This window comes from Lepisosteus platostomus, chromosome 8 (genome assembly GCF_059453375.1).
Source record: "Lepisosteus platostomus isolate fLepPlt1 chromosome 8, fLepPlt1.hap1, whole genome shotgun sequence".
NCBI lineage: Eukaryota > Metazoa > Chordata > Actinopteri > Semionotiformes > Lepisosteidae > Lepisosteus > Lepisosteus platostomus.
This window is the reverse complement of record NC_142618.1, coordinates 19,749,757-19,769,740: the sequence shown is the minus strand read 5'-3', so window position 1 is coordinate 19,769,740 and position 19,984 is coordinate 19,749,757. Positions and strand designations below refer to the sequence as shown.

General features: G+C 41.4%; 1 protein-coding gene and 1 pseudogene across 1 annotated transcript; one reads left to right on the top strand and one right to left on the bottom strand.

The window, feature by feature from the left end:
- The first annotated feature begins 2,169 nt into the window (after positions 1-2,169).
- Positions 2,170-10,387, top strand: LOC148657056 (patched domain-containing protein 3-like). The gene is made up of 4 exons (XM_088642818.1): positions 2,170-2,886; positions 7,079-7,200; positions 8,196-8,341; positions 8,554-10,387. The coding sequence occupies exons 1-4, from the start codon at positions 2,170-2,172 to the stop codon at positions 10,245-10,247; spliced, it is 2,679 nt and encodes an 892-aa protein (XP_088498944.1). The 3' UTR covers positions 10,248-10,387.
- A 4,004-nt stretch (positions 10,388-14,391) lies between these two features.
- LOC148657055 (uncharacterized) lies at positions 14,392-17,302 on the bottom strand (annotated as a pseudogene).
- Between the last annotated feature and the right edge of the window lie 2,682 nt (positions 17,303-19,984).

Sequence of the window (19,984 nt, the reverse complement as noted above, 5' to 3'; positions counted from 1 at the left end):
TGTAATACAAACTGTATAGAAAAGCCCATTAGCAACGGCTTTGAGAAGTTTGGACGTTTTATAGGAAGAAATCCCTGGAGCTATAGCTGCCTATTTTTTTATCTCCACCTATGGGAGAAAAACTATAAAAAATCGAATCTCGGTGCCATCGATGTTTGCTACTTGTCACTTCTCTTACCAGAACAAAATATTTGCTGCTTAATCATGTCATTCGTTTGAATTGACGAAATTCAGTGAAGTACTTAACTAAAATGGTATCTTAAAACATGCACGCTTTAAAATGGCATTTCGGATAGAGAAAGTACCAATTCTTTATATGAAACAAAATTAGACATTTATTGTTCAACACAAATGAGTAAATGTTTTTGTTTTTTTTTCAGGATAATATGATGCATAACCATTAATAAGCAAAATGCAAACAAAATACAATTGGTTTTAAGGTGCTGTTGTGGGAGCACTGGGAGCTGTTGTGAGTCTGTCAGGTCTGGGAATTCTGGGGATTAGATTTGTAAATTTGGGGAAGAATGTTTCTCTAATCCCAGAATATCTTTCACAGTGCAGTAGGAAGTGCACCTCTGTCTCTGTTTCTCCCCGCTGGCAGTGGGAGCACAGCCTGTGCTCTCCGGGCAGCCAGGTCTGCCTGTGTCGCCCAGTTTCTATGGCCAGGTTGTGGTCACTGAGCCTGTACTTCATCAGTTTCTGTTTCTTATCTTGATCAAATATCTGGCTAGTTTATCTTGTCTGTTTAGGATTCTGTGGCATTCCAGTTTATGTTGTGTTTATGTGTGTGTGTGTCCCAGTGTGTGAGATATTGCTGTTTGATCTGTGATGTGGTTGAGTCTGAGTTGTGGTGCTCTAGCAGTGCTGCCCTGAGGCTGGCTGGTGTCGGTGTTGCTCGGGCCAGTAAGCCTCAGGGCCAGCTGGCTCAGGGGGCTCTTTGTTGGGCTCAGCTTTTGGCTTAGCAGGGCCTCGCAGTGGCAGGAGTTTTGGTCGCTGGTTTTTAGGTACAGCCAATACTTTATTACTTTCTTCTGAGTAAAAAAGTATGTTTATTATTAGTGGATATTGGCCTAATTCGACCCTGCATGTGTTGTTAAGTGTTTTTCTCTGCACATGGAGGATGTTTCTACAGAACTCCATGTGTGGAGTTTCTATGGGGTGTTTGTCCCATTGAGTGTAATCCTGGTCTGTGAGGGCACCCCACACTTCACTGCCATTGTGACTGACCATTGAGAAATGGACCATTGGAAATGATTAAGCCAAATGAAATACCAAATTTGTATTGTACGTTTGAATATAGAATAAGAATATTATTTTTGTTTTTGTTATAAAATTAGTTTTAGCCACAAGGAGTGAAAAAATAAGTGTTTTTGATACTGTCAGTGGGAGTGGCATGTACAGTTTATGGTTTAAAAGGAAAGACATAGAGAACATTGGTCCCTGTTGTTAAAGATTCAATTGAGTGACTATACTAATTACTACTGATGTACTATAATAAAGTAATAAAGTAAATATAGTAAAATATGGAATCCTGGTACAGGACTTAGTTTTATATTTGCTTTTTCTCTCTGACTGCTTTTCCTCCATTTTCTTCAGTATTTCTATAAACACAGTAAACAACAAAGTCACCAGGGAAATTAAACTTTTAAATAATTAAACACAGAATCCAGAGAATTAAATGTACCCTAGTCACAAAGAAAGTAGAGTGTAGAGTGTCTCAAATCGCAGCACTTCATCTCAGGTCTTTTTTAAATTTCGTTTGCAGTTCCTCGAATCCTGGTACCATCAGTTCCATTTTCTGCTATATAAATATAATTTCTTCACAGAATGAGATTTTTTAAAACAAAATTCTGAAATACAGTTTAACAGCATTATGGGCAGTGCTGATCGGTGTCAGGCACTGGAGTTCTTGTGATGATACCAAAGGTTAATTAATAACTCAGATGGTTTAGTGCAGATCAGCGGCAGCCTACTGTACAGTATGTCAGTATATGCAAATAACCTACTGTATTTCTGTATCTAACATCCGATGACGTGTCTTTTTATCTTCAGGATCTAAACATCACCAGATTAGGCGTTTCTTTCCAAATTGTAAGGAAAATCTTTCTGTCATCTGATCATTTTAAGAAATTATTTTTGAAGATTTTTCACCTCTAGCCTGAGTTGAATATGGCTAGATGTAATACAAACTGTATAGAAAAACCCATTAGCAACGGCTTTGAGAAGTTTGGACGTTTTATAGGAAGAAATCCCTGGTGTTTTTTTGTTATTCCTTTGCTAATCTCTGCTGGACTGGGAGGAGGTTTTTATTTTCTAAAAGACCGAGAAGCGAATGATATTGAAAACCAGTTCACTCCCGTGAACGGACCTGCAAAGACCGAACGGCGTTTTGTGCAGGAAAATTTCCCTCAGAACTATTCTGAATTTTCGAGTCAAAGGCTGTACACCGAGGGGACATTTGCTTCCGTCATCGCGGTTTCAACAGGGTCGAGTATTTTAACAATAGAGGCATTTCAAGAAATACTACATTTAGATGCTGAAATCAAACAGATGAGCGTGCTTGGGGACAACGGCCAGTTTAATTACACTCATCTCTGTGTCAGAACGAAGCAGAAGTGTGTTTCCAATGCAATATTAGACATTATAGACTATAATGCCAGTAAAATCGAAGGCATTCATCTCACGTTCCCTATTTATATTTTAAAGAGTGGTTTTGTTTTTCTGGGATCCACAGTTGGTGGAGTGGTGACGAACGGTAGTTTAGCAGAAAGTGCCAAGGCAATAAGACTTTTTTACTATTTAGAAGAAAACCACGTTTCATGCACTCTGTGGCTCAATGAATTTCTGAGAGTCTTCTCCAGCTCTACACATTGGAAGTTTATTAAGGTAAGTAAACTTAATAGCTATAGCTGCCTATTTTATATGTCCACCTATGGGAGAAAAACTATTAAAAAATCGAATCTTGGTGCCATCGATGTTTGCTACTCGTCACATCTCTTACCAGAACAAAATATTTGCTGCTTAATCATGTCATTCGTTTGAATTGACGAAATTCAGTGAAGTACTCAACTAAAATGGTATCTTAAAATATGCACGCTTTAAAATGGCATTTCGGATAGAGAAAGTACCAATTCTTTATATGAAACAAAATTAGACATTTATTGTTCAACACAAACGAGTAAATGGTTTTTTTATTTTCAGGGTAATTTGATGCATAACCATTAATAAGCAAAATGCAAATAAAATGCAATTGTTTTTAAGGTGCAAGAATGTCATACCTGGACTACGGATCAAGTCAGCAAAATGTGATGACTGTCACGGTCATGATTTTGAACACCGCAGTCAAACAGATCCGGACAAAATATTCACAAAGAATTGTTGAATTGGTTTATGGTAGTCAATGGTGCTTTAGAAAGCACTGCTCCATAACGATCCTCTCACAATTTGTTCTAACTTTACGTTTGAATTTTATAGGATAGCAACATTTGATGACTTAAATTATATATCCATTGTTAGTAAATGGATCACCGTAGCAATACCTTATGGTTCTTAAGCAATGATAATATCAGGTAATAATGAAGACGTGGTCCGCACCGTTATACTAGTGGGTATACAGTTTTAGTTTTCCCTACTAATAACGTTAAATTACAATTATTTACTTTCATTCGAGAGTTTGCGAGTCGTAAAACACTTATTTATAGCCAATAATTAACTTCTTTTTACAGTTTTATTATTGAATGGGAAACTGAAATTAATCAACCTACTTTCGTTCAGTAGGCTACTCCCGGATATAGCAAGAGAAAACGATACGTTTTTCAAATGTGCTGTTATTGATTAAAGAAATGAAAAGGAGAGAGAATCGCCAGAAAAAAATAAAATAATTGATTCACTCAATCGGTTAATGTGAAATAAATGTTAAGAAAATAGTTCTTTAATAGACTTATCACAACAATAAATATAATATTACTAATATGGTAAGTGGGCTTGATTCTGAACAATCCCAGTGATGCTATGTTCTTTTTTTCATATTTACGATATGATTGCTCATGGGGTTCTGTATCAAAAACTTTTAAAAACTGCATCACTTGATTCACTGAAAGCCTTGACCTATCAAAAAATAAAAAATAAATCATATTGCAAGATGAATAGTCGCTTGGGGAAATGAAATGTCTACCGGTAGATTCTGTTGTATGTCAAATTATTCCGCAAAACTATCATATTGTAACGACCGCGGCGGTTCCGCACGGAATGGAGCAGGCTGGTGACTCGGGAAAGGGGTTAACCGACACATTTATTAACCAAACAGTGGAAAGGTACACACAGGGATAGGGATTACAGCGCTGACCTCATCACACCGACACAGGAGGGGGAAAAGGGGAGCGTCTCCCAGATCCCGTCCCCCTGTCTACAGTCAGGTAACCTCAGCTCCAATACATGAACACGCCAAACTTTGTGAGTTTGCAAAGGTACAAGTAATACAATAATACAAATTAATTCATTATTTCAGTTTGACTGAAAACCTTGATCTTATTAAGCAAATTAAGCCATATTTGTACACTGGTACACTTAGACTCCGAGAACTCAAAGTGACCGACAAAGCAGGAAGGGCACAGAAGACTAAAATAATTTGGCCTTACCTTAGAAAATGTCTCCGTGTTGCGAGTCGTAAATATAATTAGGACAAATACGAGACGCAGTGTAAGTTAACGCATTTCTCAATTGGCGTATCGCGGATGCTTAAATTACTCAGAAGAAAAATAACAAACCCGTGTCATTTTAGCGCAGTATGAACTGGTACGAACTGATACCCCGCCCTTATAATTTTTTTTTTCAGAGTCAATTCAATTCAAGATATGTTATTGTCATGACCAATTAATAAATCAGTGTTGCCAAAGCATACACAATTAACATAAGATCTACAGACATCTACAATATAGACACATCACATTATTGTAACGCATACGGCCGACATTACAGGTTGTGCAAGCCGGTTTACCAGCGCGGTGATGTCACAGCACTTCCCTGTGAATAGCAGGGTCCTCAGCTGCTGGCTGACGGGAGATGTCCCTTTAGCTCAACTGGCTGGGTTGAGTGACACAAGTTGCCCAAGTTTAAGCTCCCAGCGGTGGGGGGCCAACCTGAGGCGGCAGCAGCGAACCTGAGAGCGCTACATTATATTTACATACAAACATACTGTATGGAGCATTATTGAGAGACAGGCTCAGATTTATAAATTTGGGGAAGAATGTTTCTCTAATCCCAGAATTTCTGTCACAGTGCAGTAGGAAGTGAACCTCTGTCTCTGTTTCTCCCCGCTGGCAGTGGGAGCACAGCCTGTCCTCTCCGGGCAGCCAGGTCTGCCTGTGTCGCCCAGTTTCTATGGCCAGGTTGTGGTCACTAAGCCTGTACTTCATCAGTTTCTGTTTCTTATCTTGATCAAATATCTGGCTAGTCTATCTTGTCTGTTTAGGATTCTGTGGCATTCCAGTTTATGTTGTGTTTATGTGTGTGTGTGTCCCAGTGTGTGAGATATTGCTGTTTGAGCTGTGCTGTGATGTGGTTGAGTCTGAGTTGTGGTGCTCTAGCAGTGCTGCCCTGAGGCTGGCTGGTGTCTGTGTGGCTCGGGCCAGTGAGCCTCAGGGCCAGCTGGCTCAGGGGGCTCTTTGTTGGGCTCAGCTTTTGGCTCAGCAGGGCCTCGTGTTGGCAGGAGTTTTGGTCGCTGGTTTTTAGCTACAGCCAATACCAATATCTTCTGAGTAAAAAAGTATGTTTATTATTAGTGGATATTGGCCTAATTCGACCCTGCATGTGTTGTTAAGTGTTTTTCTCTGCACATGGAGGATGTTTCTACAGAACTCCATGTGTGGAGTTTCTATGGGGTGTTTGTCCCATTGAGTGTAATCCTGGTCCATGAGGGCACCCCACACTTCACTGCCGTAAAGGGCAATGGGTTGGATTACACTTTCAAATATTTGGAGACAGATTCTTGTTGGTGGGTTGATGTTGACAAGCCTCCTTCTTATTGCTTAGAAGGTCCTGAGTGCCTTTTCTCTCAGTGCCAGAGCAGCATCCCCTTGGTGAAAAGTGTTTCTTTTCCTATTCAGAGTTGACATAAGAGATTTGTTTCATCCAATGCTTGTTATTAGGCACTATAGTGCAAGACATAATGGTATTTTCACACAATTGTAAAGTAACTGCATCTGTCACAGTCTGTCAACATCAGAAGTCTAATGGAGGTGAAACAAAACTAATTTTCCTTTTTTTTTCATTTTTCCATTATAAATTACATGAGATACTTGCAGTCGCTGGTTCCACATAATTTGTTTGGCCCAGTCACTGGCCCTTTTCTTGTGTACAACATGTACAGCATATAAAAAAAACATAATTGTTTGTTGTGTCTAATGTGTACTGTACATTGCTATGTGGACAGGACCGTTTCAAATGCTTTGTATCAATGTAAATGAAGAAAGTGAAAATAAGGAAAGGATACCAGATTGCACTCACTGTGAAAAGCATATCCCCAGTTTGTGAGGGGACAGGCAGGCCCAAATATGCTCTGAGGGTGGGGGGGAAAGAACTTTCCCAGTTGTGTGAGTTGCGTGCTTGTTTCCTCCTTCACTGCTGACGAGAACAATAAAAGGGATCTGTTGTTAGTGTGTGTTACATTGTGCGTACCACGTCAACAAAGGCTTGTTTTTTCCATACATAAGATAGGGAAGCACGAAAGAGCGGAGACAGTGCTTGTGGGAATGTTTGTCTTGTTCGGGCATGCAAATCATTGTAATACGCATGTAAACATGAAAAGCAGAGTTGCGCGTTTACTACAGATTTCCACGGCACATGCACACTTTCAAAGGAAATTTAGATTTCCACAGGGCAACCACTTCTATACAACACCTGTCTTAACACATAGACCTGTTTTTCATTTGCGAAATGGCGGTCTAATAAGCTTTTAATCGTTTTTTGGGTTTGTTAATTGCTAGTGACTTCATTAGGAAAAAAACAGCTTTAGGCTGTGAAATGTTGGGAAACAATGCTATAATATATACAGTTAAAAATGACCTTTTCTGTGTTGCAGGTATCTACGTTTACTTCTTTATCTAGGCAGGAGGAGTTTGAGGGAAATTCAAAGTCTGTGATCCCCTTATTTTCGATTACATATTTCCTTGCCATCTTATTTTCGATCGTATCTTGCTTGAGGTAAGTGTTACGTTTTTGAGGTTAAGAGACAATACGTTGAGATTTTTCATACATATTATAGTACTAAGATAATCAGAGTAATTAATGTCTGGATTTTAAAATACGGAATAAGTACACATGAATGAAGTCCTATCAATGTTATTCTGAATGGCACAGCTGTTGTTTTGTGTGTGGTGCTGTTACAATTATCAAAGTTGTAATCAGAGCATCATAAAAAAACACCGTCTTTGTTACTTTGATAAAAAGCTCAACACAACAATGTTTACACACAATAAAGGTACCAAATGGGGGAATTCAGTCCATCTAGCTTGCTTACTTGTTGCGGTGAAGAGCTTTGAGGATCTTCTTCACTCGTTTTGTGAAAGAATGCCTTCAAAAACATGTCAGGGCTGCTTGTTTCAGACTCCCACAAACCTTTGTGACAAGAGGTGCACCCTGTACTCTAAATGTGCTTCCCCTTAGTTTCCACTTTTGTCCACTGGTTTGTAAAAACATGCCATTTTCTGGCCAAAAAGCTGTTTAGCTGGACAGTCTAAAGAGAGTCAGGATGTAAGTAACATACGTCTGTTATAAGGCTGTTCTCGTTATATTGTAAATTGGGACTGTCCATCTTCTCCTGGATTAAGGTTTAGCCCTTTCCAAGTAGTTGAAACCACCAGCTTCAACAGAAAATAGGAATGATTTACACATTGTGTTATTATTAAGATATAACTGTCAGTAAGTCATGAAGCATTCAAATTAGTACGGTAGGAAAAATGCTCACTATAAGGGTGAATTGATTATGTATACTATTTATTTAGGGGCATCTCTGTTGACACTTGAAGAAGAAGAATAGTATTTTTTGGAAATAAAAGCTTTATTCACGAGCACTAGTCATGTAACTAAAAAGGCTCTTTTCAATAAATGCCTTTTGAAGACGGGTTGTCGATCCTGTGCATTAACTCTTGGCCTGTTTTAAAGTTCTTTACTAATTTTTTCCTTTTTTTATTTTATAGGTTTGACTGTGTAAGGAATAAGGCCTGGGTGGCGTCTGTTGGGGTGATCTCAGCCGGCCTGGCAGTGCTGTCTGGTTTTGGGTTGTTGCTGTGCTGCGGTGTGCCCTTCGCCATGACTGTAGCCAACTCTCCCTTTTTGATCCTGGGTAAGAACTTCCTTACAGTATGTCCTTTCATTCCAGGTTCCACTGACCATCAGGGGGTTCGCAAACTTTTTTTTCAAAGAAAATAATTAAATGTTCAGGGCAGTATGGTGGCGCACTGAGGCCCTGAGTTCAATTCCTGGGGTGCCTCCACACTGGATAAAGTGGTTTAGAAAACGGCTCGGTGGAATTAAATGTTGACCCATCTTTTCCAGGGATTGGCGTTGACGACATGTTCATCATGATCTCCTGCTGGCAGCAAACCAGAGTTCACGATTCAGTTGAGGACCGTTTGGCTGGGACATATAAAAAGGCCGCAATTTCTATCACGATCACCACGCTGACTGACGTTCTGGCCTTCTACATCGGTATCATGACACCCTTTCGGTCTGTGCAGTCCTTCTGTCTCTATACGGGCACCACTGTCCTGTTTTGCTACTTTTACAACATCACGTTCTTCGGTGCTTTCTTGGCGCTGAACGGAAGGAGAGAAAAGAGCAACAGGCACTGGCTGAGCTGTAGGAAAGTTCCAGAAGTTTGTCCCCAGGGAAGCTCTAAAGCCTATAGTCTGTGCTGTGTGGGAGGGGCATATGACTCCCAGACTGGCTGTGAGGAAGAGCAGCCAATGAGTCATTTCTTTAGGAAGTACTATGGTCCTTTTCTCACAAACACATGGTCTAAAGTATTTGTGGTCTTGCTGTACGGGGTGTATCTGGGTACTTGTATTTATGGGTGCTTGCAGTTGAAAGAAGGCATAGACCTTCGGAATCTGGCCTCCGATGGTTCATATGTGGTAAACTATTATGACGATGAAGAGAAATATTTTTCAGAGTTCGGTCCAAATGTTATGGTCGTTGTAAAAGAAAAGGTTGCATATTGGAATGAAACAGTCCGTACTGATCTAAAGGCGTGTATGACAGATTTTAAAAACCTCACTTTCGTTGACGGCACTGTTGTGACGTCCTGGCTTCAGATGTATGAGACAATGTTTAGCTCAGTGGATTTCAATGATAAACGTGCTTTCATGGGCAATTTAACTCAATTTCTAAATGTAAAGCCAGAGTTTAAGCAAGATCTGAACATTTCTCAAGGTAATATCTATGCCTCTCGCTTCTTTGTTCAGACAGTAAATATTAGCACAGCAGTCGATGAGAAGAACATGTTGAATAAGCTGAGGGAGACGGCCCAGAACTGTAAAGTCCCCTTACTGGTCTATCACCCTGCATTTATCTACTATGATCAGTATGCAGTCATAGTCAGTACCACAATACAGAATATCGTGGTGGCCACAGCGGTGATGCTGGTGATCTCCCTCTTGTTGATTCCAAACCCTCTTTGTTCTCTGTGGGTGACGTTTGCCATCGGCTCCGTCATCGTGGGCGTAGCCGGGTTTATGGCTCTGTGGCAGGTTAACCTGGATTCCATTTCCATGATCAACCTCGTCATCTGCATTGGCTTCTCGGTCGACTTCTCCGCGCACATTTCCTATGCCTTCGTGTCGAACGAGAACGACAACGTCAACGCAAAAGCCATCGATTCGCTCTTCGACCTGGGTTACCCGATAGTGCAGGGCGCTGCCTCCACCGTACTGGGGGTAGTGGTGTTGGCTGCTGCTGAGAGTTACATCTTTCGCACCTTTTTCAAGATCATGTTCCTGGTCATCTTGTTTGGGGCGGCTCACGGGATTGTTTTTCTTCCTGTGTTCCTCACCTTCTTTGGGATTTGTAGCAGTAAGGGTGAAGTCCGCACTGGCCATGATAAAAAGAGCCACTGTGCCACTGGTGGTGGTTCCCAAGTGACCAGGAAAGATAATGACTTGGTACACAGACAACAGATGGGTTTGTCATTCAAGGACCAATCACCAAAGATGTACATTAATCATGGTGCAGACTCGATGGACTGCCCATGAATTCAGATGAGACTCTATGAGCTGATCACCCTACAGCTATAGTAGCTTCTGAACTTGAGAACACAAGCAACCTTTGTCAGGTGCCATATTGATAGAGAGAGGATGAGAATGAAATGAGATGAGATGAAAAGTATAGAAGAGAAAAAAATATTTAACATATTACATAAACATTTATTTCTGCATCAAAACTATTTTAGGAATTTGCAATTTGTACAGTACGTGGTGTCAGAAGAAAAATGCAACATAGAGAGCTCCAATTATCCTACAGTCACATTAAAAGCAACATTATGCTGAAGTGTGATCCACTGATACACAGTTTGAAAAAAATGTTTTTGTCCTTACATTCCTGTTATACAACGTTTAAGAACTAAACACTTGTTTTAACATTCCATTTAAGGATACAGTAGCTGGATAGTGAAACTGATAGAGCTATGCTGATGTTTAAGAATCCTATGATTGCTTAAAACAATATGTAGAAGATGTGCCCTACAGTATGTTTTAGGCTATTTTTAAAAAAATAATTTTGTTGCATTGGCACACTTGCTTGTTCTTGGATGCCATTTGAATGATTTACAGTAGAAATATATAAGCATATCTGTTGTAGCCAAAGCCCTGAAAAGGTGTACTCTAGGACCAATCTTGATCTCTAGCACATACTCCTGACTAATTCACATTTTTTATTTAAAGCTTTGGACAGTTTTGTGTCCTCAGCTTTTAAGTAAAGATAATAACATATGGAATAGATGCTCTTCTGGTGCATTCAGGCCTTCACATTATGTATTAGAAATCCTTTTATAACCCTTCCCAGTCTTATGAGATTCAACAGCTCTTCTTCTGAGGGCCGTTAACCATATCAGGCCATATTGCACTTCAGAATTCTGTCGTGAAGAGCAGGTAACCAAACTTGTGTGAATTTTTATACGGCAGGGCAAGTCAATCCCACACCTGAATCGATTGGAACACCTGACTCGTCGATTGGAATACCTGACTCCAATTACCCTCTTTTCAAGATGTCATTATCCTAGAGGTTCACATACTTTTTCCATCAATTACCTTGATTGTTTAAACCATTTGTTCAATAAAGATATGACAATGTAAAATGTTGTGTGTTGTTTGTTAAATAACACTGTATTTATTATGACTTAGCTGAAGATCAGATCACATTGTAGGAGCCATTCATGCAGAAATTCAGATAATTCCAAAGGGTTCACAAACTTTTTTTCACAACTGTATTTTGTAAGTTGCCCAAAAAGTGGCATCTACTAAGTAAATAACATACTTATACTGTTATGCCATGCCCATAGGTGGAAAGAAAAAGGGCACAGAAAAGTAATTGTTCTCAAGAGTCCAATTAGCGGTGAAGATTACACAGTTTATTATGTGATTGAGTGATAACAATACAGTAATGGGAAGCAGAAAGGAGAACGGCAGGCAGCTGAGATGAGCAGGGGAAGCAGAAAGGAGAACGGCAGGCAGCTGAGATGAGCAGGGGAAGCAGAAAGGAGAGTGGCAGGTTGCTGAGATGCGCAGAGGAAGCAGAAAGGAGAACAGCAGGCAGCTGTGATGCGCAGGGGAAGCAGAAGGAGAAAAGCAGGCAGCTGAGATGCACAGGGGAAGCAGAAAGGAGAACGGCAGGCAGCTGAGATGCGCAGGGGAAGCAGTCAGATCTGGGCTGGAGACAGGAGGGGATGATAAGAGAGTTAGAGAGTGGTAGTGGAAAATTGTAAAGTAACTCCTGGAAAATTCAATTCAACTTTATTTGTCATTATACTTACACAGGTGCATAGTATAATGAAAAGTACACAATTTAAATTTAAATAGTTTAAATAGGGTTTAAATAGTTTGCTGGAGCTCGTCAGGGCATCACATACTGTATACTCTCACAAATAAATGTGTGTTCTTTTGCAATATTTCCTCATCTTAGCTTGTTATGGGATTTAACATGTACGTGTTCTGAAAAAACTAAACTGTCTTTCAAATGTTTGCTAGGAAGCAACAGCTGAGCTAAAGTTTGTGGAATTTGCATGCTACCCTATGTTCAGAAATGCATTTTCTACATAAATAAACATAAAAACAAAATTTATTGTGTAAATATGAAACCCATACACTAACAATTTATGCAGCTGTAAAAAAACTGACTCAATGAGACAAACAGTACACGTGTTAAGAGCATAATTTTGTTTGAAGAACTAACCTAATAACTGAAATAACTGAAAATGTGTACTTCACATCGCTGTTGAAGATATTCAATGCTCTGTCTGGATATGTCCAGTATTTGTAAATCTCATCAGATATGAGAAAGAAAATTTAATTATCTTAACGTAGTGCTAATTGTGTAGTTCAGGCAAAATGAAGATCACTCATATCTTTTACAACAGTGGAATTATTCACTACTAGGATCTCCATCGCTTATTCTTCTTAATGACAACAGAAAAATGGCACAAAAGCCCCAAAACAGTGGGTTATTTGGTTGCTAAGAACAAGAATGAGTCAATTTGCTAATCAATCTAATAGAGTCAGTTTCCACTGTATGAGCTGGGAGTCCTAGCAACAACTGAACAGTTGATATGAAAGTAATGATCCTGTACTGTATCAGGAATATTTTATTTTTTTTGAGACACAATTGCAACAAAACATATTTACTATGTAAAAAGATACTTCCTCTTTATTATTCTATTAAGCATCTTTGATTAGAATATCTCAATAATATTGAACACAAAACAAATAAATGTTTTTTTCTGTAATAATTATTTATTGTTGTGTAATTGCACATTCTTACAATTGTCCTGAATAACTTAAATGACAAACTGAGAACTTTTAAATTTCATATGAAATAATATATTACATTATCATGATATTAACATCATATTTCATTGCTTCACATTCTGTAGAAGCAGTAAAATTAACACAGTCTTACATGGGTATGTCCAATAGTTGGGATACGACAAATAAGGGACAGAAGAAGAAAGCAGAGATAAACATAATTCATCCTTCTTCACTCTAATTCTGAATAAGTAATTGTATCTTCCTTATAAGTATACAGGGGACACTGCGCTGTAAGAGGTGCTGTCCTTCAGATGAGACTACACCAGCGTCCTGGCTGCATGGTCATTAACTCTCATGGCTCAATTTTTAGGCATAGGGTTGTTCATTCTGTTGTCCTGTGTAATTTGCACTTAGGGTTTTCAGAATCTGGCCAGTCTAAGGACCTGTAACGAACAGTTCTTTCCGGACCCTATGCGGACGACACAGTCCGACGAAGTGGGGGAACACTGGGGAAACGTCATGCAGGAAAACGGGGCTGAAGACAGGGGGGCGTGTCCAAGGTGCGCTGGTGCACGGGGGAGGTGTGGCCGAGGCGAACAATCCCAAAGAGTAATCCATAGAGTATCCAAAACACGAAGGTAAGTCCAAAACCAGGAGATCCATCAGAACTCGGAATTTAAACCACGAAGGCCGGGTCGGAACCGGCGGACGGGGAACAGGAACGGGAACGGAGGTTAAAACCTTAACGGGACCAGGCGCTTCCTGGTCCCGGACTCGCACGATATGGAAATCAGATGCAGAGCCCGGAAGAGCGTCAGCGCCTGGCTTTTAAGGTGGGCAGGGAATGGGAAACAGGTGCAGAGAATTAAGTCTTTAGTGAAAGGGCTGGAGCACCCTTAAGGAGGGGGGACTATAGTCGTGACAGGACCTCTCTTAATTCAAGGAGCAAGGTAATATCTCACTCAACTACCTGATCTAAGGCAAAGACTGGTGGCTGCAACCATTTGGTAATGGCTATCAAACAGCACCCATGTGGTACGAGAAGTAGGACCCATCTTTATATTTAAAGGGCTTTTGCGATGATTAATTATTGGAGAGGGTGTGACCTGGTAGTAATTTAGCTCTTTTTGTTTCTTGCAGCTCTGAGGATGAATTAGATCTAGGAAAAAACAGGGATTTGTTGTTGTTTGAAAATGAATTGTACTGAATGACTTCATAGTCTTCATCTTTGTAACCTTTCCATAAGGACATTTTCTGATCCTCATTTTGCAATTCTCTCTGAATCTTCTCAGAACACCTTATATCAGGCCTTATTATCAGGTTAACAGGCATGAAAGAATTAATGTGAAGTTTGTTTAAATATTTAAAACTGTGTGAACTAATTATTTCTACTTTTCTCAGTTGTGTTCAAAGTCATTTTCTGATCCTCATTTTGAAATTTTCTCTCAGTGTCTTCCTGGAGAACCAAAACTAGAGAGGAAACCATTGTGCTTGGATCAAGAAGTTTGATGAGGGGAACATTCACGTTTCTATCTTGAAAGATGCGATCTTGTAGCATCATCGCTAACATTGAGTCAATACCCAATGCAGAAAGTCCTGGGTCACTTCTCATCTCAACAACATCAACATTGCCTACTTCAAAGAGCAGAGACTTAACATACTCATCAGCTGAAGAGGCAAGAGTACTTTCTTCTACCTGAGGTTCAGTTTCTCTTGTGTTCTTCAGTTCTTCTGTCACCAAAGCCAGTAAGTGCATTTTTAAAGAGGCATTTTGAGAAAGAACATGATTGCTTAGGTTCTTGAAGCTGAACTTGCACACAACCTGCTGAGCATTGTTCTGCAGCAAGCAGTGTTCAAGACACTCGTCTCTGGTACTTCCATGATCATCATTCCCTTTGCCTCAAGAAATCGTTGGAAATGTTCCCGGTTCAGCAGGAGACCAAGATTCAAAGCCCCCCAATTAATGGACTGCCCAGAAAGTCCAAGGTTTCTCCGGTAATGGCAAAACACATCCAGAAATGAATTTGCTGCTGCATAGTTTGTTTGAGCTGAATTTCCAATAAAGGAGGTAATGGAGGAGTAACACACAAAATAATCCAGTTTACAATATCTTGTTGCATAGTGCAGGTTCAACACACCATTAACTTTAGGTCTCAGAACTTTTTCAAAGTGTGATTTTTCCAGAATGTCAATCAATCCATCATATAAGACAACTGCACTGTGGAAAATCCCTCTGATGGGACAAGAAGGAAACCTCTGTCCAATGTCAGTGATGGCTTTCACAACATCTTCAGAAACTGAAACATCACACTGCAAGCTGATTACAGAGATTTCGAAATGGTCCTGCAGATCGGTGATCTCTATCTTCTTTTCTGCTGAAGGAGCACTTCTGGAAAGAATGACGATACACCCCCCTCCGTGTTCTGCAATCAATTTTACTGTCTCAAATCCCAAACCCGAAAGCCCCCCTGTAACTATATAACTCTCGAGCACTGGAATATCAGAAATATTCTTCTTTGGTGCTGATTCCAGAAGAACTACAGGCAGCACCTTACAAGAGAAATAAGATTGAGAGTCATCAAAAGCTAGAGAATCAATACTGCCAGATGTCACCCTTTGGAATGTTACACTGTGGAAATCTAAAGATTTCTTGTCCAAATTCAATGATTTTATCCATTTATAGATTTTTGATTTCTGGTTCTTAAGATGGACCTTTTGAAAAACATGAAATACCTGAAGGAGCTGAATGCAAACATTTTCATTTTTTCTTTTCTGCGAGAAAGCAGGTGACAGCTGATGATCACAGACAACAATGACGTGTTTGGCATTAGAAACGCTACATGCCTTTGCAACTGAATCTGCATCAAAGGGAGGCAAGAAAACGAAAGCATCACACCTGTTTATGTTCTGTAACAGTCCACTGAACTGTGTTCCAACTACAGCAACCCATCCTGATTTATTAGCTGCAAGCACCAAAACCTGGAGTAGGCTTGACTCTGGTGCAGTGCAGACAATGCCCAGCTTCCTCTGCTGTTTCAGTCTGGGCAATGCACAATGCAGGATTTCCCAAGACAGTATAAAGAAGGATAAACATGGCACTTCCATTAGAAAGGGGAATTTCTTTGTATTATAACACACAGCTTCAGGCATTGTGACTTTGGAGGAAGCAACAACAGGGTAGCAGGACACAATGTGATCTCCTACTTTCAGTTTGCTTACATCACTACCCACAGCTGTAACTTTACCACTGAAGTCGAGTGCTAGGAGTTTGTGGTTTTGAGATGCGTGTTCACTCCAGTATATCGTCTGGCCAAATTCCAAATCCGAGAGACTGACGGGAAAGTAATCTGAAGAGTGAACACACATTGTATTCATCTGAACCTCTACACATTGTGTCATAGAAGGCTTCTCAATATCAGTGGAGGGACTGGCACTCAAGCCTGTCATTTTGTACGGATTGGCAGTCTGCAGCATGAAACATTCTGGATCTGAAGACAAGACCTTTCTTTCAGTTTTCCTTACATTTTTAATTGCTGTGCGTGTAATTTCAGTTGTGAAAATCTGGCCTTTGCTTATTACAACTTCTGGGTACCTGTGGCCTGTGTGTGAATTAATAATCTTAGCCAGTGCTGTAATGTCCTCACTACTTACAGAACCAATATCGATCAGCTGGAATGTGAGACCTGGAATTTCTGCTGCACAAGACCTTGTCATGCCAGAAAGCACAAAGCCTGGGCTAATGTGGTCAACTGTGTTCTCTGTTGATCTGTACGTGATAGCTCTGATGAGATTAGCGGATTTTTTCTCTTTCATTGTTTTAACAATCTGGCGGTAAACTTCACAACAGCAAACCAAGCACTCAAGAACCTCCTCTGTTGTCAGATTATTGAGGTTCTGAATCCCCCACAAGAACAAAACCTCTTTGTACTGCTTGCCTGGAACATGTAGTTGTGAAATCAATGCAGGAAGCTCACGGTCTGCAAATTTCCCAGAGTCTTGGAAGGGAATGTAGGTACAGCTATGATGTAAGTGCTGTCGCAAGGCCTGGGCAGTAGTGTAAAGCGACACCTTTCGTCAAACTTTTGACAGGTGCCACGCCCCGCTTTTTCAGCCAATGGGAGTCCGCGGTGGGTGGATGTCCCGCCCCCTTGTCATCCAATGGTGTGTTGTTATGGGTGCATGACCCGTCCCCTGAGGAGCCAATGGTGTTTCTTTAAGGGGCGGATGTCCCGCCTTCCCCCTGCCAGTCGGGCCGGAGCCTCAGGGTCCAAAAGCCCCAGCCGCCGCATCCCTCGATTTATAAATAAGTGTATGAAAGCGTGTGTTGGTTTGGAAGGTGACCATGTCTGCAGCGGGGGTTGAGTGCGCTCTATTATAAACCTAGGGAATCGGGGAGTTACGGCGGCATGGGGAGTCTGGTGAGGGCCGCGAGATCCTGGGGTGTGAGCGGCACCAGCCGCGGCCAGGTGGCCAAGTGGTTGTCCGGCCAGGCGGCTTATACGCTGCACAAGCAGGCGCGCATATGTTTTAAGAGAAACAGGACGTTAGTGTCCGAAATGGACTGGCAATGGCAGGCCGACTTGGTGGACATGAGAGAAGACCGTGAGTTCAACGACGGTTTCTGTTACATCTTACATGTATAGACATGTTGTCTAAATACGCTTGGGCCGTGCCGCTAAAAACCAAGTCTGGAGGGGCCGCGACAGGTGCCTTCCGAAATATACTTCAAGAGTTTCGTACTCTTAAAAAACTACAAACGGATGAGGGTAAAGAATTTCTCAACAGGACCTTCCAAAATTTTCTCAAACGTGAGAATATTGAACATTTCGTTACGGCCAGCGATGTGAAGGCTAGCGTGGTCGAGAGGTTTAACAGAACTATTAAAACAAAAATGTGGAGGTACCTGACACACAAAAACACCTTTCGATATATCGACGTCCTATCAGATCTTATTTACTCTTATAACTATAGTAACCACACGACTATTAAACGAACCCCGGCTTCTGTTACGGCCGACAACTCCCTGGAGGTGTGGAGAACGGTCCATGGTGAACACTTTAAGAGAAAGTGATCGCGTGCGGATGTCCAAAATAAAGGGTGTGTTTGAGAAGGGATATGAACAGACCTTCACAGATGAAAGTTTCTGTCACGATCGTTACTCCTCCTCTTAAGGGCGCTCCAGCCCTTCCTCGTTCTGTCCCATTCCCCACACCTGTTCCTTATTCCAGCCCCTCTTTAGTTCCACCTTTAAAGCCAGACGCAGGCGATTGCCCGGTGCTTCTCATTGAATCCCGTTTCGTGAGAGCCCGGGGTCCTGCTGCGTCTGGCTCCGTTATGGTTTTAGTTTCCTGTTCCTGATTCCCTGTCCCGCCGGTCCCGACCCGGTTCTGGTTTTTAAATTACTTTGGATGGATCCCCTGGTCTTGGACTCTGCCTCCTATTTTGGATTTCCCTTTTGGATTTATGCTTGGATTGTTTGCCTCGGACTCACTTCCCCTGGACACCTGTTGACTTCGGACACGCCCCCTGTCTCCTGACCCATTCCTACATGATATTTTTCCCTATTGTTTCTTCACCTTCCGGATCGTGTCGTCCGCATAGGGCCGGAAAGAACTGCTCCTGACATTTTCATTGTCAAAGAGCCGGCCACGGCTCTGAGACCCTATTACAAACTGCAGGACTACGCAGGCGACGACATTAAGGGCTCCTTCTATGTAGAAGAGCTACAGAAGATAAACCCCAATGTTGAGAACGTCTACTGCATCCAAATGATTTTAGCAGCCAGGGGTCGTGGCAAAAACGAACAGCTTTTGGTAAAGTGGCGCGGCTGGAGCGATAAATTCAATAGTTGGGTGAAGGCTTCCGAGGTCAGAGACATATAGAGGTTGTGAAAAATGAACCCCAATGGTTTCTATGTGACGCTGGCCAGTTATTCATCCTCAAAGATGTTTCCAAAGAACACCAGCACGTGCTTCACAGAGCATCTAGCAAAGACGATTGATCTGGACGGGAACTGGGAAGTGGGCCTGGTCGACCTACACTATCCGCATACGCTAAACACATTTGATGAGGACAAAGTTTTTCTGTTCGTCAGCGAAGAGCTCAAAACTATATGGACATGTACCCTACCTAGAGGGTACTACAGCAACATCGAGCAGCTATTGCTTGAAATGAAACAGGCTGTGGAAAAATCCAAGTTAACAACTGTAAGTCTTAAATACAACCCCATTAGCCGGTCGGTAAGGATTGTTGGTGATAACTGGTCTATTATACATGTGCATAACCATCTGGCGAGGATGTTGGGTTTCAAATCGGGTGGGGCAGACTTGAGTTTTTCAAGTAGATCTAGGTTACCAGCGTTGGCTAGCAAGGTGCCCAGCACGTTGATTTCGGCCATTGCCTCCATAAATACATCCCAACCTTTTGGCTTCTTACCGGCCGCAACTGCATGCTGCTGCGTGAGAGCCCTGACAAGATCAATCATGTGAGAGCCCTCAACGGGTGCCCCCTTGTACACAAATTCTCCTTTTTCATTCCAGGCTATTATCGGTTCATTGCGGGCCATAGTCTTTAACAATATCTCTGCATTTCTCCGGAACCGCTGAGACACGCTGTCCAAAATATACCCAAAGTCAGCGTCGCTCAATGACGGCTGTTGTGGTAACGTGCGTGATAGCTCGGTGGGTGCATTTTCGGGTAGTACAACCATTAAAGTCCCCTTTTCAGAAGTCTCCTGGCGTACTAATGTCAAATACCATTGTAACACCTGACTACAATTTCACTTTTTCATATTCAGATGTGAGTTCTGAAGAATGTCTCTCATTTCATCATCCAACCAGCAGGTTGTTATTTTTCTTACATCGGTAAGTGTACAAGGTACATTTTTTCAGCATTCTCCATTATTGACGTTGTAGAAGCCCCGTAATCAATGGTACTGCAATACTCAACAGGGTCCCAATAAAACCGGACTG